At 48.8% G+C, this 17,288-nt stretch overlaps 1 protein-coding gene across 1 annotated transcript in view; it reads left to right on the plus strand.

Annotated features, from left to right (window-relative positions):
* LOC115308876 overlaps nucleotides 1-17,288 on the plus strand; it is a 49,676-nt gene that overhangs the window by 15,577 nt on the left and 16,811 nt on the right. The window contains 8 exon segments of the mRNA XM_029967008.4: nucleotides 86-289; nucleotides 1,635-4,023; nucleotides 4,025-4,523; nucleotides 7,725-7,825; nucleotides 7,951-8,118; nucleotides 9,703-9,854; nucleotides 13,074-13,230; nucleotides 16,417-16,614. Coding sequence (XP_029822868.3) covers nucleotides 86-289; nucleotides 1,635-4,023; nucleotides 4,025-4,523; nucleotides 7,725-7,825; nucleotides 7,951-8,118; nucleotides 9,703-9,854; nucleotides 13,074-13,230; nucleotides 16,417-16,614 — 3,868 coding nt within the window.

Raw genomic sequence — 17,288 nt, forward strand, 5'->3', positions numbered from 1 at the left:
TTTGCTTCTCTTAGAGTGGACAAAGTGTTGGTGGAGGCCCCGTGTGGAGCTTGTGGTGACGAGCGGGGTGGGTTTGCCCGCGCAGGGTCACGGTGGTCTTGGAGCACCGGGGTGAAGCCCTGTGCAACGGTGCAAACGACGCCATGGCACCCGCGACGAACGACCCGAACGATGCGACTCCCGGCACCAGCGGACCGCCCAAGGAAAACGGGGAGTCCGGTGGGACGCTGCCGGCGAACCAGCCGCAACCCTCGGACGACGGCAAGCGCAACACCATCATCGAGGACTGGTGAGTTGACTGACTGATGTAATTTTAATTAATTGATTTGAAAAGTAGTTAATGTAATGCATTGATTGGTTCACAAGGCATATACACTTATCGTTTCATTGATTGGTATGCCAATTAATGGATTAAGTGGTTGCCTGCTTATGTAGGTGGAGACTATTAAGGAGTGCATGAAAGCTGTACCTATTTGATTTAGTATTATATAATTATATTTTGCCAATTGAGGCACTTACGAAGGCCTTGGGGAATCGGTGGAATGCAAAGCTTATAATCACTTAAAAGGGGACACTACCCAAAAAAGTGAATTTTTGAACCACTTGTCTGATTTCAATGACATTTACAGGGCTTGTATCTGGTCATGTTGAGAACATTTGTGCCAAATTGTTTTAACCTGAGTGAAGTACAAAAAAAAGTTGCAAATGGTCAAAGATGATGGTGAGCATGTCTGCATAGGAAAACTATCGTTTTGAAAGTACTAATAAATTTGTCGTTTTCATGTGTTATATTGCTTTAGAACAGTTCAGAGCAGATAGCTATGGAGCTATCTTTCTATATTATACTATCTCTTATGACAAACAACTGCTGTTTTTTTTAGATTTCCACCCTTTGTCCAAAATGCTAGTTTTTGAGCATGAAAAATAACAAAAATAAAAAATTCAAGCTCATAGCTATCTTCCCCTTAAAGTTTCACTCCAGAAAAACGTATAAAAATAAATCAAAGTTATGCAATAACAAAACGATAGTTTTCCTAAAGGGAAATTTATGCCAGAAAGGGGAATGGAGAAAAATATGTTCCAAGTGATCCAACCTCTACCTTTTCTTTAGCATTGGTGGACCGAAAATAATTTATAAAAAATTAACTATGTAGTGTAAACTAAAGAAACTTTCTGGGAATACTCTCCAGATGGTGGATGTAAACAAGCCATTTTTCAAAATCAACTTTTTTTTTTAGCAGAAATTGATTTTTCTGGGTAGTGTCCCTCCTTAATGATTGTTATATTTGATTACCTAAGCCCTGCCAGTCAACAAAAAGGCATTTCACAAAGAAGTTGCGAATAATAAGTAGGCAAGATGAGAATCATAATTAGAGTATTGGCTGGTTAACTAGAATATGAGTTAATGGAACGGCTCTTTTCTTAATGCAGTCCAGGTCGTCGCTGTATTGACTCGAACGGAGTGGTACTAAATCTAGTATTTAACTGTTTGCGTGACATTGAAAAAGAATGAATGAATCAACATTGATCCTTACTGTTATAGAATGTACTGATTTGACAGTTTTACTTTAATTTAGCTTTTTTTCCCCGGTATTCCTCGTCTGCGGTTACTTGATGAATCGACATTTCTGCAGGGCTCTCAAGGACAGCGGAGGCTCTGGTGACGAGGCGTGCTGCATGCGTCTGTCACACCTCATTCACCGCAAGGCCAAGGAGTTTTCGACGCACCTTGCGAAGCCGCCCAAGCCACCCAAGCCCGTCAAGCCGGCTTCCAGGTCGGAGGAACCTAGCCGGCCCAAGAGCTTCGGCGACGAAATCCCCGGTGGGAAGCACGGCATCCGCTACGCAGACGAAGACACGGAGACCAGTTCGGATTACCAGGACCTTGACTTGAGTCGGCTTGCTGTTGCAGAAGTGACCAACGCCACAGCCGCGTCGGCGAAGCCTGCAGTCGTCGAGAATGAGTACGAGGTGATCGAAGCGCCCCGTGTGGTGCTCAGAAACGAGCCGCCGGCCCCCGCACCGATTGTCCTCTTGGATCGTCCAGGCTCGGGCGTAGTTCCGGAGGCGACCAGGAAGAAGACGAGGTCCCTCGAGAAACCGAAGCGGCCGCCGCCACCCAAGCCGGAGCTCGTCAAAAAACCGCTCGTTAAGATTGACGTTCCGGTCTTCCCTGCGGAGTGTCATGATCCGGAAGTTCAGGTGGGAGGTCAGAAGGTCGCGGTCACAGAGACAGCCGGCACGACGGAAACTGTGGAAGTCAGCGATGAGCCTGCTGTACAGCCTCCCAAAATGGAAGAGGAGAAAGAGACGGGAGCGGTGGAGGCAACTCCCGTCGTCGAAGAAGCCGTGACGGTGACAGTCGAGGAGCAACGTTCGGTGGTGCCTCCCAATGTGACGGCATCTCCAGCTAAGAAACCCAAACCACAACGTCCGCCGCCGCCAAAAATTCCGCCGTCGGTGCCTTCTAAGAAACCAGAAGTGAAAAGCGCGACGAAGCAGATTGTCGCGTCGAAGCGTGACTCGTCGAAGGAGAGGAAGCCTGTTGTTTCATTGAGGTCACCCCGTGCATCTCAGAAGCCTGTGAGCGAAGAAATAGTTCTGGTTGGAGTCGCTAGTGTGGGTGTAGTCAGTAAAGATACCGAAGAAGTGCCTCTGGTCGTGTCTGCGCAAGTTGTGGCAGATTCTTGTCAAGTTGTGAACCCACCAGCAGTCAAAGTGGCGTCGGACGGCGGTAGTAAAAAAATGACGTCGGGAGCTGGTGCCACATCTCCGAAGTCTGTGGAGACCGTAGTAACACCCAAGAAAAAGCGGACCCCTCCCCCGAGGCCCCCACCACCGAAAATCGGTTTGAAGCCGGTCGTAACGCCAAAGCGAGAAAGCACCGAGATGGACCGCCCGACGCGCGTCGAGGAAAAGGTACCAGCAAGTGCAGAGCACGAGGAGTCGCCGTTGTGCGTGGCGCAGCAAACTTCGCCGAGGAATCCGCTCAACGAGTACTGTCAGACGGACGACCTGGTGGACTTCCGTGCCAAGAAGCTCGTCGAAAACCTGGACGCCATTCTGAAGACGCCGTTGGAGCCTGAAGAACCGTCGCACGAGAGAACCGTCGCCTGCCTCGAGGCGTCGCTCGACACGATGGCTCGCGAAGTGGTCCACTGCTTCCGGCCGCCTGACGCCGACCTAGACCCAGAGGTCGCTGTCCCCACGGCGTTCTTCGCGGAGGAAAACGTGCCGCAGGCACCGCCGCGCGTGAAGAGGAGGCAGCGTTCGCGGACCGTGGAGACGGTGAGAGTGCCGAGCGAGGACCAGCGGAGGAGCGTCAGGAGGAGCCACTCGCTGTCCGAGGCGGATGTGCGGCTCAAGGCGGCGCAACGGCTGGGAACTGTGTACCCGTCGGATGTCGCGGCGACCATCACGGAGACGTTTGTGATGGTGGTGGAGTCTCCGCTGACCAAGAAGGAGCTTAGAGACCTGTACACAAACATTGCGGCGTCGCCGCAGGCGAAGGAGCGCCGCTTCCCGCCAAAGCCGACGCCGGGCACGGGGATGCGGTTCCGTCCGCTGCCCGCGCCGCCGCCACCTCCGCGAGGCAAGGTCAGGTCGCCTCCTCCGCCCATTCCTGTGAAGGTGGGAGCAGAAGCGGCAGGAGCGACGGAGGAAGCGACAGAAGGAACGGCGGATGACACGGTGCCGAAGGAGGTCGTGGACGATGGGAAGGCACCTCCGGAAGAACCGCAGACTGCGACGCCGTCGACTACGCCGGCAGCCGAAGAGAAGCCAGACGAGGCCCCGAGCGACGCGGGCAAGAGGGAGAGCCCGTGCAAGGAGTGCCCAGCGCCGACGACGGGCGTGAACAAGTCGGACTCGTTCATGAAGCGTGCTGCCAAGATTGCCGCGGACTTCGCCCCGCAGCTGACGAAACGGAGCTCCGTCGAGGAGCGGCCGTCGACCCCTGCGTCGTCCAGCAACGGGTCGCGGGACCGCGACGGGGGCCTGCGTCTCTCGAACAGCACCTTCTACTGCGACCCCCCCCGCGCTCGAAATCCCGCCGGAGGCACAGCGGGGGGCCGAGTCTCCTGGGACGGAGCCGACAGCGAGCGAAAAGTCACGCTCGAGTTGGTACGACGACAGCGACGCGTCGGGGGATGTGGCGGACGTGGACTCTCCCGCGATGCCGAGTGACGCGGACAGGTCATCGTCGCGCAAGTCGGACTCTTCGCCGGGCTCCGTGCAGCGCTCGAAGGCACGGCTGAAGGAGAAGAAGCGGCTGAGCTCCAAGTTTTACTGCGAGATGGAGAAGGAGAGGGAGAGTTCGACGGACGGAGAGGCGGTGCCTAGGGTGCCCTCGCGCGCCGGGGCGGTGGCGGCGGTTGCGGATGACGAGGTCGAGAGGAAGGGGGAGGACACGGACGACTTGTTGGAGAAGGCGGAAGTGCTCAAGGAGGAGATGAAGCAGGTGCTGGTGGAGCGGCAGAAGAGGTTGCTCGAGTCGCTCGACAGCGAGCTGTCTGCGCAGAGGGGTGAGCTTGCATCCTCCTTCCTTTGTGACGACTCCGTTCTTTTGTTTGATGCACTTTATTTATGAGGGTTTCCAGGTTTAGAATGGCGGAATAATCTTTGCCCCCGAAGCTCTCTGCTGGCCGTGATTGGCTGTTTTCTGCTCTCCACCCTCCTCCTCTTACAGCTTTGACTCTGCTAAAGGGGAAGGAGTGGAGGGCTTTGTGGGAGGAGCTTCTTCCAGTCCTTAAACTGCAACAAAGGATAGCTTGTGTGTTGATGTGCGGAGGTTGCGCGGCATCTAGTGCTCGGCGATGGCCAGCGGAGAATGGAACAAATTGGAATGCAATAGTGTATAAAGCAGTTTGGGGACACCCCTAGAGATTATAGAGTAGTCCTGCAGATTCTGAATGGAAGCGCTGTATCTGAGGCTTCTTGGATAGTTAGGAGGGCCCTCTGGGGCAGAGGCATTCAAGCAGCAGGTGGAGACATTTTGTTTTTACTTCACCGCTGAATGGGACATTAATGGAAACAGAGGAGGAGTGTCCAGGCTGCATTTCATTCTCGGCAACGAATCTACTCGCTCTAACGGCCGATTCTGCGTGTTGTTGGATTTGTTTGCAAATGGTTAAAGGAAGAACATTCGGAGCTAGCATTTGCTTCAAACTCTATGAAGCCACCAAAGTACACCATTCAATGGCATATGACCAGATTTTTATTGCAACTAAATGGAAGTAAATTGCAGCCAAATATTACTTGGATGACTACCCTCCGGACTATCATGCTTTGCTGTACGGCGATGGAAATATTCTGTCTGATGTTGACTTTTCTCGCTACGTTATCAAATGCACTCACCCATTGTCAACAAAATCGGTGTCCACATATAAGGAAAAATGAACAGCAGGAGGGCCTAGGGTTATGCAACGCTGGAAGCTTGCAATCAATATCAATTAACAGCATTCTGCAGTGTTGCTATTGGAGCGGGTGCTTTACCTGTTGTATTACGAAGAGAAACAGTATGAGGAATGAAGCCACGCGCTATTTTCAACCGGCATTGTCGATTGCATGCGCCTTATCTTATCAGGAAAACCCTCGTAGTGAAAGCGTCGGAGACCCTTCAGTACTCTTGATATCGTTTGTGGGAAGATCAAAAGCGGGTGGCTACCTTGCGGCCATGGTGCTCATTGCTAGTAGGTGCTACTTCATCCGCATCTGTCGCTGGTTTGCTTTTTCTCTTTGCAATTTTGTTTCGCGTTTCTTTTAGTGGTGGCTACGTTGTTTGTCATGATGCTCGTATCACCTCTTCTGCGTATTATTGCATTCTCTCGGCTTCGATATGACGCAGTGACGGTGCTTAGTAACCGTGTATCTCGGGTGGGAAACGGGGCTTGTAAGCACATCTGGGCTCTTTTTCCCTCATCCTACAGTGCAAATTATCTACCATACTGTCTGGTTCTCGGCTTTTATCGCATGCTCACAGGTCTTGCACCTTTTTAAATTGAAGTTGTTTGCAGAGCCGGCCTCCTTGTTTCCCTCTTGTTTGTCATTCCTGTCGTGTGTTGTTCTATTATACCGCTAACATTTGACGGCATTTTGACTAACGCTAGACTAGCAGCCATTGAATTCAATGCGAGAAACCATGTGGTTAGCCACTTGGGATACACTAAAGAGAAGATCAGCCCACTTTGTTTTGTGGGGCTGTCTGTTAAGTAACTAATCATTCACTCTTAATTAAGCTCTGTTAATCTTTTGTACCTTGTGCATTTAACAGTCTGTGCTCATGCTCTTAAACTTTGTGCAGTGTAAGATTTTTTGCACAACAGAATGTTTTAAGCCAATGCTGAAAAAAGGTAACTAATTCATTGTCAATTTAGAGGCATGCATTTATTGAAGGCTGCAAAACACATCTCGAAAGGGGATGCTTAAAATACACTAAAAACAGTTCTGAAGCTTTTTCTTTATTCTAGAAAGTTTTTTGTTTGTTTTTTTGCTAAACATTGGAGATTTTTATTTTTCCATCCATCTTTGGCAAGATTCAGCGTAAAGTTCACCCTTAATTTTTTTTTTATAAAACAAATCAACTTCTTTCATTAGCCAGTTTTCGACTTTGTGGTGACTAAACTGAACGCAGAAATCAGTGAAAATGTTACATATGTAAGCAAATGACAGTGCACAAGACCAAGCTAGAGTGCTGTGCTATACTACTAATCGATTACATAAGAAATCACTTCTTTCTGGTTTGATTGCCCGAGCCTCCTTAACCTCATCTCAGCAACACCGCGACTGGTGGTTACAATAATTCACTGCCGCAGTACTCACGCGCAAGGTACCAGGAGTAGGAGAGCTCAAAAACAGAAGTAGAATGCCGGGCAGTGAATATGATTTTCTGGTGCCTGTTTATTTTTCTGTGCCAATTTTTCGAAATGGCAGGATGGGCATCAGCACAACGAAACCTCCCAACACGTACGCGCCCGCATCTCAACCACTTACCAAAGTTGGGCGGGACCACCGCACGTCCATCAAACGATTGTTCCGCGACTGTTGCGACTGTAAGTCGGAAAGTTTCAGCACCCGCCATGAAACCGTCTAGTGCCCAGTCGAAAGGTTTGCCTGCACATCCGTGTTTCTAGGTCTGTACCAAAAATTACGGCCTCTTTTGTCGCTGAAAGACAGGCCCTGCCATACTCACTCTGTCGGCGACCGCAGTTGCGGTCAAGTTTCTTCCTGACGTCCTTACTGCATGCCAAGGAGTGGAGACGTCTCAAGTGTGTTGCACCATACTATTGCAGTGTCCCAAGAGACGGCCCTCCTAAAATCGCGTGCAAGTCGGGTGAACATGAGGAGTGAGCTCTAACTTTCGGTGCATGATCGAAAAAAGTTGAAAAAATGCTAGTTTCAGATTTTGCGACCCGCGAGACTTGCGATTCCAGGTAGGGGTGACGAACCAAAGACAACCGTCCTTCCCGGTCAACAACGTTCGCTCAACTCCCGTCTTGGCTAAGTGACGCCGTTTCTGCCGAGGTCATCATTGGCCAGAGCCTTGCAATCAGTAGAAGTGGGCTGTTGGTCTTTGTAAAGAAAATAGCAAATCGTGTCACAAATAGGGGGCGGGTTGTCTTTTGGGGGTGGGGCATATCTTGGGATATTGCGGTATACGCCCTCCTAGATGTGGAAGTGTGGGTACGCCTAAAAGATTGCGAGTGACCGGACAATTTTTTTTTCAGCGGAGAGCGAGAGCCGGGAGGAGAGAGCGGCCATTGGTGGAACCTCGCCGTCGCTGATGCCCCGCAAGGACATGCCCAGCGTCCACTCATCTGCTTCTGAGGCAAGTGGGTTCGAAGCTCACAATATTTGAGCGATTACGAATAGACGTGCAAAACGTTGCAGTAACTTAAACCAAAAAGGTGTTCTGGGGATCGTCGACGTGACCCAGGGAGTTTCCGGGTGCAGGTGAGCTGGCAGGGGTCATCGGACGAGGAGAGCGACGGAGAGGAGACGCGTCACATGACCCTGGAGGATGCGGCGTGCTTCCGGCGGCGGCGCAAGCTCTTTCACATCGCCCAGGAGCTGGCCAGTTCGGAGCAGGTCTTCGTCGACGCCCTCCACCTCCTCAACCAGGTGGGTGGTGCAAAGGCGACGAGCCTATGGGCCCTTCCGGGAACTTAAATTTCGGTAGTCGCTAATTGTCCCTGAAGTCGACTTGACAAATATTTAGAAACATCTGAACTATAGTACCCCAAATTGCCAGACCACAATAACTTCTTTTTACAGCGGAGCTGTTAAGGGCTAGTTTCCCCAGTTTCGTGTCCGTCATCAAATATATGTTGACACAAAACTCTGGACCGCTACCGCCATCTATGAGCGACGGCGACCATCAGAGAACTGGCTTGCCGGTTGTTGGTTGACGCCGTCGCTCATGGATGGCGGCAACCTTTCCAGCCTTTCCACTCTGGTTTTAACCAGAGTGGAAAGTGAATTTCTCTAGGCATCATCCTCAAGGTCGTCCAGAGGTCACCTTTGAGGTAGTCCTAGACGTCCGAGAGGTTGTCCTTGAGGTCGTCCTTGAGGTCGTCCTAGAGGTCATCCTTAAGGTCGTCCTAGTTGTCCTTGAGGTCGTCCTTGGGGTTGTCCTAGACATCCCTGAGGTCGTCCTAGGCGTTGTCCTTGAGGTCGTCCTAGACGTCGTCCCTGAGGTCCTCCTAGATGTCATCCCTGAGGTCGTCCTCTAGGCGTCGTCCTAGGATTCATTCTTGAGGTCGTCCTAGACGTTGTCCTTGAGGTTGTCCTAGACGTCGTCCTCTAGGCGTCGTCCTTGAGGTCGTCCCACCAGAGTACGGCTTTGCTGGTCTTTCTTCTTCAGCAGAGTGGAAAGGCTGAAAGTTCTTTTTTTTGTGAAGTTATCGAAGTTTTGACTTTGGGTCGAAGGTCTGAGAGGGCCAACCAGCAACGCTGAAAATGTAACATCAAATGGCTTAGAAGGGCGAAGGGAGGAGTCATACTTTTGGTTCTTAGTTTCTAGTTGAGGTTGCGCTAGTTACCGCCCGATATGAAAGGTGCAGCCATTAGCATCCATCCTTCCATCTATCCAATGGCGTAATATGGGCGCAATATAGCTTGTTTCCGACGGGTTGTGAAAAGTTTGATGGTGTGAAATAAATGCCAAAAAAGCTCTCTGGAGCAAAAAAAAGAAGACATGCAAAATTTAGTTTTTTTAGTTTTTCGACGTTTGACGTCCCCTCCGCCAGAGGGAGTGGGAAGATTTGGGCGTTGATTTTGGGCATAACCTTTTTTTGGAGTTTTTCCAGTAACAATTTTAAATTTAGAGATAATGAATAGCACATTCGAGAGAGTGAAGCCTGGATGTTAGAGCATGCTGGAGAGAGCGAAGCCTGGATGTTCCGAAAACATGTTTAGTGTGGGTGGCTAAAAAAACTGCCGGAGCTTTCTTTTAATTAACACTGGCTCAGGTGGTTGCGTTTCAATGTGATCAAGCGGTGCACTGCAACGCGTTGCACGGACCTCGGTCGCCATAACGACCGCCTCATTGAAACGATCACCGGACGGTCGACAGAGTTTTCGGCGATGCCGTAGACGGGACCGTAAATTTGTCCGACCGACGTCGCGACGAAGCGTTTTTGACCCGTGTCCTTGTCTCCCGTCCTAGAGCAAAGGGTGACTTTCCTCGCCGTGTTTTGGTCGCAGGACTTCAGGGAGGCCGTGCAGACGGCGAGCGAGGACAAGGGGGCGCCGGTTGTTCCCGAGGAGGTCCTGGAGCAGGTCCTGAAGCACCTTCCGCAGCTGCAGGACCTCAACGAGAGACTTCTCGGGCAGCTTCGCGAGCGCATCGACAACTGGTGGGTTGCGACGTCGAGTCTTCGCATCGTTTACGAACGAGGCCCCCTGCGTCTGATTTCTCGCGGAACGAGACGCGCATGATCTGTGACGTTGCAACCTACGAAAAGAGCGTTGCGGACGACAAGGAAGCTCGGGAAGTCCGAGTTGCGGAAGACGTGTCCTGCGCTGGATTCTGTGGACTTGAAACGTCGCGCTCGGCAACTGAGCGCAGATTCTCGAACGACGGCTATTTGCTGCAGGAACGACTGACATTAGGCAGACAGACGTCCTGTCACCCTTAGGGTGTGCTCCGGTGTTTTTTTAGCTGCCCCAACTAGCTATATTTTCTGAATCCCTGGCCTTTGCCCTTTCCGGCATGCTTTTTAAAAAGTATTACGAAATTAATAATAGTTATTGTGAAATCAGCGAGTGAAAATACTGCCAAAACCAACGTTCAAATATACCCGCCCTTTTCATTGCCGTGACGTCAGTGGCAGGCAGTCTTGCCAGTTGAGCGGGCAGTCCAATGAATGGACTGTGCCAAGCATTTGTTTCGTGCTGGAGCGTGGGTGCTGGAGCGAGCTTCCAAAGCATTCATTTGACACCATGAAACTGCTTGGAATCAGTTAAGAACAAATCCTACACCTGAAAGAGTGTACCCCTGCCTGCCGCTAGCCTCACTTTTTCATTGTTGTCTGTAGAGACTCACTTCGAAAAACACAATAAGGACCAAAGTTGCAAATTCAGTTGCAAATTCAGTTGCTTGCAAAAAACAAAAAAAACAATTTTTTGTTTAGTATTTGGGGTAATGTTTCAGCGACGTGTCTGTTTTTTAGGAATGATCAAGGACCATGAAGAAAACGCCAGAGGCCCTTTAAGGCCTGTTTGCACATAATACACCACAACACTATTTCAATGCTATTATAGCCAGCACCTGAAATTGCACTGACCTTGCTGATCCAGTGCCGATTTCACACTGTATTAGTGATACAGCGCTCCCATTTATATTTATTTATTTATCAATACTACTAATCCTCATTGGAGGATTTTTGTAGGGCAATATAAAAAGCACAGATGCTTAACCACAATACAGAAAAAACAGTTATGCAGAGGGTAACAAATATGTGAAACAAACGGAGTTGATGAGACATATTTTCACATCAAGAATGCTTTGACACCATTCTTGAACTGCGTTAGCGAGCTAGCATGGACTATGTGTTTGTGCAAACTGTTCCATTCCTGGACTGCTAGCAGAAAAAATTAAAATTTAAAGCAATTATTTTCAAGTTGGAACTCCTTGAATATTTTCCCATGGTTTGAACGGGTTGCTCTTCCATCGTAGGGAATAAGGTAGTTGGATTTTTTTATTTTAATCATGTTATTGGCTATTTCCTAAATTAGTTTCAGTCTCCTGAGCTTAGCTCTTTTTTTTTTCCAATGGCTGCACGCCGGCCTCCCATCTGTGCTAAGTTATGCTTTTCTTTTTTATGGTGCTGATTTAGCATTGAGATGTGTGTGTGTGAATCGGACTATAGAGTTCACTAGAGTGCTTCAATGCCTGTCTGCATTATGTAGGTTGTTCTTGCATCTACCGGTGCGAGTTCCACAAATCACGAGTCTCAAAAACAGCAACTCTCTGAGATTGTTATTTTTGGTGTGTGTGGGGGGAAGGGGGGTTGACTTTAAACGACTCTCGTGGCATAAATATCTTGAGTTGCAAAAAAACATATCTCTGCCTGTCGGGGCTGGATGGGTTCCCATTTCTGCTTGGATCCTCACTGTTTTTTCTTCAAGATAACTGGTTAGGCTAGTTGTTCGTTCTTCTTTGATGTGTTTTGCCAAATAGAATGCAGACAAGACAGAGCAGGAGGTAGGCAGGAGATGGCATAGTAACCTTCAACTGAATAGCAGAAACAAAAGCACGTACATAAAGACAAACACACGCTTACAGAGCAGGAGGAAGAAAGGATAATAAAATCCACAGGTACCAGACTCAAGTTCGCTGGTAATGAGACCCGCACCTTCACTTCCATTGTTCGACAAAGAATTCTATCATCTAATTATCTATGAAATGCCTTAGTCAGACGCCCGTGGATTTGAATATTTTATCTTCATTCTGTTTTGTAAACATGTTTTTGAAGCGAGGGGTTCTGAAACTTTTATCTAGAGGAACGCCTATTTCTATCTCTTGATAGCGGAGAAGCGCCCCTCCTGGTCTCAGCGCAGAAACCTAGAGACCTTGTAAACAGTGTTGTTCGAATATTCTAATTTTCAAATAGTAGCTTCAAATAATACACTGTTCAATATTAGCTTCGAGATGAACTGTGATATTCACATTTTTCGAAGTATTGATTTCAGCGAGCTAGCACCGTTGAGTGTGCTTCTCACCGAGCACCTGCGCACTGCGGGGAAGCAATTCCAGCAAAGCTCGCGGGCTCCACGTGTATTGTTTTCCCGCGGTGCACCGGCGCTCGGTGGGAAGCGCACTCAACGGGGCCAACCCGCAGCGATTACGCAAGAGGTGTGTGTTAGGCAGCGATGTCTTGACAATTCGCGCTTATCATTCATGCTTTTTTTTTTTTTTGCCAATTTTGAAATCAAAAAAGGAATATTTTCATTTAGCAAGCAGACTTGTAAATCCCCTAGATTAGGAGTGCTGCAACAATTTTTTCGTTTACATGTCACACTTCATATGACTGTATTAAAATTAACTGGGCTTAAGAGTGAACAAGCAGAAGGATTCAAACGACCCTTACGAGTTCACTCGAAGTTTTGTTTAAGCATGGTGTGCTGTAGTGAAGGGCTGAAAGAAACTATTTGATATTCGATTAGAAACTATAGGGCCAAAACTGCTCTTCGCTTCAAGCTCATTCCGAACTCAAAATCCACTATTCACACATTACTACTAGTTAACAATAATGCACAAATAAGAGAGTGTCTTGTTCATAGTTAGGCACCAGTGGATGACTCAGATGTGTTAAAATAGCTCTTGAACTGGAAGGACGCACCACCTGGGGCTAGGGACGATCAATGAAATTCGGATACGTATGGATCCCACAAGGGTACTCTCGGGGACCCCTGGGTTCCTAGGAAGTCGGTTTGAGAATTCACACGTTATGTGTCTTTTTCTCTTTTGCATCATTCAATGTAAAGTTTTGCCATGTCCCGTCATCCTCCTCGTCTGTCTCGTCCTTTCTTGTCTCGTGGGTGCTTTCTCTGATCCGGCTGCAACGTGGCAGGCACGGGAACGAGCGGGTGGCGGACGTTCTGGTCAAGATGGGGCCCTTCCTGAAGCTCTACTCGTCCTACATCAAGGACTTCGAGGCCGCCACTGCGGCCCTGGATGAGGCGAAGCGCAAGTACCCAGACTTCAACCGGGTCGTCCGCAACTTCGAGGTGAAAACACACCCTCGGACGGTTTTCTGCTTGCACAACTTGTCTGTTTGGCTGGTTGGTATGTCATGCTCAGGAAACTAGTAAGCACTAACAGACGATTTTCCTGGTTGCTGGCAGAGGGTTATCGGCTTGCAGACAGTTTTCTGTTTGCAGTTTGCAGTTTCGAGGTGAAAACACACCCTCGGTTTTCTGCTTGCACAACTTGTTTGTTTGCTGGTTGGTATGTCATGCTCAGGAAACTAGTAAGCACTAACAGACGATTTTCCTGGTTGCTGGCAGAGGGTTATCGGCTTGCAGACAGTTTTCTGTTTGCAGTTTCGAGGTGAAAACACACCCTCGGACGGTTTTCTGCTTGCACAACTTGTTTGTTTAGCTGGTTGGTATGTCGTGCTCAGGAAACTAGTAAGCACTAACAGACGATTTTCCTGGTTGCTGGCAGAGGGTTATCGGCTTGCAGACAGTTTTCTGTTTGCAGTTTCGAGGTGAAAACACACCCTCGGACGGTTTTCTGCTTGCACAACTTGTTTGTTTGGCTGGTTGGTATGTCGTGCTCAGGAAACTAGTAAGCACTAACAGACGATTTTCCTGGTTGCTGGCAGAGGGTTACCGGCTTGCAGACAGTTTTCTGTTTGCAGTTTGCAGTTTCGAGGTGAAAACACACCCTCGGATGGTTTTCTGCTTGCACAACTTGTTTGTTTGGCTGGTTGGTATGTCATGCTCAGGAAACTAGTAAGCACTAACAGACGATATTCCTGGTTGCTGGCAGAGGGTTATCGGCTTGCAGACAGTTTTCTGTTTGCAGTTTGCAGTTTCGAGGTGAAAACACACCCTCGGACGGTTTTCTGCTTGCACAGCTTGTTTGTTTGGCTGGTTGGTATGTCATGCTCAGGAAACTAGTAAGCACTAACAGACGATTTTCCTGGTTGCTGGCAGAGGGTTATCGGCTTGCAGACAGTTTTCTGTTTGCAGTTTGCAGTTTCGAGGTGAAAACACACCCTCGGACGGTTTTCTGCTTGCACAACTTGTTTGTTTGGCTGGTTGGTTTGTCATGCTCAGGAAACTAGTAAGCACTAACAGACGGTTTTCCTGGTTGCTGGCAGAGGGTTATCGGCTTGCAGACAGTTGTCTGTTTGCAGTTTGTTTTTGTTGGCAGACGGTTTTCTTTGCTTGCAGAAGGTTTTCTGCATGCAGAGGGTTTTCTGCATGCAGAGGGTTTTCTTCTTGGAGATGGTTTTCTGCTTGAAGATGGTTTTCTATTTGCAGGTGGTTTTCTGCAGCACATTTAACTATGTGTTGAATGTGTGTTGCATACTTTATCTTGGAAAGCTTTAATTGTTTTCAGATGTTTTCTCGTGGCTTCAATTTATGACTGATTAATAGCTCGTTTGGTTCGCTTACTGGTTACTTTTAAAGGGACACAAAGGAGGTTCTACTAAAACCAAAGCAACAATCGTGTGCGGTCCATCTCCTTTTTAAAAATGTGGACAATAATGGGGACATGCCCTTCTTTTTGTAGCAAAAGGGGCATGTTGAAATTTTTACCACATTTTTAGTTGGGAAATAGGTTGCTCATGATCATAATTTTGGATTTAGTAAGGAGTGTGTAGGTTGAGCTATTGCCACAAAAAGACGAACAGCAAAAACTTCTTTAGTGTTCCTATAAGGGCTCGATTGACAACATATGAACGCTCAAATGCTCGTTACATAGAGAGGTGTAAGGCGTGACATACTGTCTATAAGCATGCATCAGCTGTTTGACCGAACGTCCTGTAATTCTCCACCTTGCTGCAACAAGGCGATAAAGAAAGTTATGTTTTCAAATTGCAGCACGCACAGTTGCGATTTTGTAAATGCTCATGTCCAATCGCGAAATCACCCGAGTGATGATTGTATTTATGGTGATTGGTTGCTGTACAGTTCTTGCTCTTTCGTTTTTTGTCTTCCTTTTTTGTTAACAAAAGACACTCCTGGGTCAGCTTAAACGGGCTATCAGTATCGTAAATAAAAAAATATCTCTGTGAGGACTTAGACATAGGAACTGTTTTCCTTCCTGTAAAAGGAGGCACAGTTCAACATCTTAAAGGGGCACTAAAGAGTTTTTGAGATCCTTGTTTTATTGCCATAATTCAATCTACAAGCTTTATGCATCCTAAAAAGCCCGAAATTACGTTCATGCGCGGCCGATTTGTGTAATAAAAAAGTGATCAAAGATCCCAACACATATTGTTGGCGCAGAACAACAGATGGTGCTACCAAACCTTACTGGATATGGTCGAACGACGGACGGCGCCTGTCAGCCACTCGCGAACGATGGGTTCCCTCCCGTGTGGACAAGCCGCCGATCAGTCTTGCCCGTCCACGCGGGAGGGAACCCATCGCTCTCGAGTGGCTGACATGCGCCGTCCGTCGTTCGACCCTATTCAGCAAGGTTTGGTAGCACCATCCGTCATCCTGCGCTGACGGTAAGCGCCCGGAAAATTGATTCCTTTTTTTATATGCAAATCAGCCGTGCATGAATGTAATTTTTGGTTTTCTAAGATGGTTATAGCTCGTAGATTGAGTTATGACGATAAAATGAGGGTCTCAGAAAGCACTTCGGTGCCCCTTTAAGAGCCTTACTTTAAAATTGGTAACTTGAATGGTAGCTTTCATGGCTTAAAAAAAATTAAGGTAAAATTTTCACAGGCTCGATCATGCCACTAAAGACCCTGGAGCACAGGATGCGTCCTGCACGAACCGCACTACTTGCAAGGTGTGTGCTAAGCCTGTTTGGCCCAGACGAGCTTCCTTAGCAGACGGTAGAGGAGATCCCTTAGCACATGCCTCACGTGTGGTTTGTGCGGAACACAGCATCTGCTCCCTGGTCTTTTTCAGCACAATCAGGCTCGAGTGAATTTATGGTGATTTCTATGTTTACCTTTTTTATTTTATTTTTGCGAGTCAGCCACTCGCGAACGATGGGTTCCCTCCCGCGTGGACAAGCCGCCGACCAGTCTTGCCCGTCCACGCGGGAACCCATCGCTCTCGACACGCTGCGAGGGTTACACCGCCGTGTAACCCTCGCAGCGTGTCGCTCATTCACGACGTTCGTCCACGACGCCCATTCATGACATGACGACTTTCACGTGGAAGTCGACCTATGAAACATGCTCCGTGTCAAAAGGAACGCCCGTTTTCCCTGCGCAGCAAAGTCCCCGGTGCCGTCAGCTGACCCTGCCCCAGTACATGCTGAAGCCGATCCAGCGGATTCCCCAGTACAGGCTGCTGCTCCGAGACTACGTGGACCACCTGGACCCGGACAGCCCGGAGTACCGGGATGCCTGCGCGGCCCTGGACATCGTGGCGCAGGTGGCTCACCACGCCAACGAGAGCATGAAGCTCGGGGTGAGCTGCCAGGGTCGCCCCAGCTCAGGCTCGGAGTTCCGATTCATTTCCTCGAACAGACTCTAAAAAAAGAGTGCTTTACATGAGGGAGAAAGTATAACTACAACATAACGTGTGCAACATCAAGAAGCAGGAAGCAAAAAGACTTGAAAATAAGAACACTGTATACAGTTCTCAAAACTATTTTACGCATGTTAAGAAATTTGTTTTATCGTTTTTATGGACAGTGCGTGGGGGCAATGAATTCGAGTCGGCAATGGCAAGCTTGAATTGTGTTACAGTATAGACCATTTACAACGTAACCGCTTATAGTGCAGGACCGGGTATAACGCGGTTTTTTTAAACCACCGGTTCGTCTCCCATAGAACTCCATGTAATTGCATACCGCTTAAAATGCAGGCGCGCGAAGGGAAATACCGGTTATAGTGCGGTTTCTGGCACAGCCCGCCGGCCGCGCCGACGACCGGAGCAGCGAGCGCGCTTCCCTGTGCGACACTAGATAACGGCGCTGACGGCGCGAGCAGCAAACGGCACTCGCGTGGCAGTTGCTCCAGAGCCGAGTTGCTCGAAGAAGCGGGAAGAAGCGAAAGGCTTCAGTTGCCATAGCGACGGAGGGACGCACGCACGTGTCGTTCACGTGCGTGCGTCCCTCCGCTGCGTTGGAAACAAACAAC

Source organism: Ixodes scapularis, unplaced genomic scaffold, assembly GCF_016920785.2.
Source record: "Ixodes scapularis isolate PalLabHiFi unplaced genomic scaffold, ASM1692078v2 PGA_scaffold8__174_contigs__length_109621045, whole genome shotgun sequence".
Lineage (NCBI taxonomy): Eukaryota > Metazoa > Arthropoda > Arachnida > Ixodida > Ixodidae > Ixodes > Ixodes scapularis.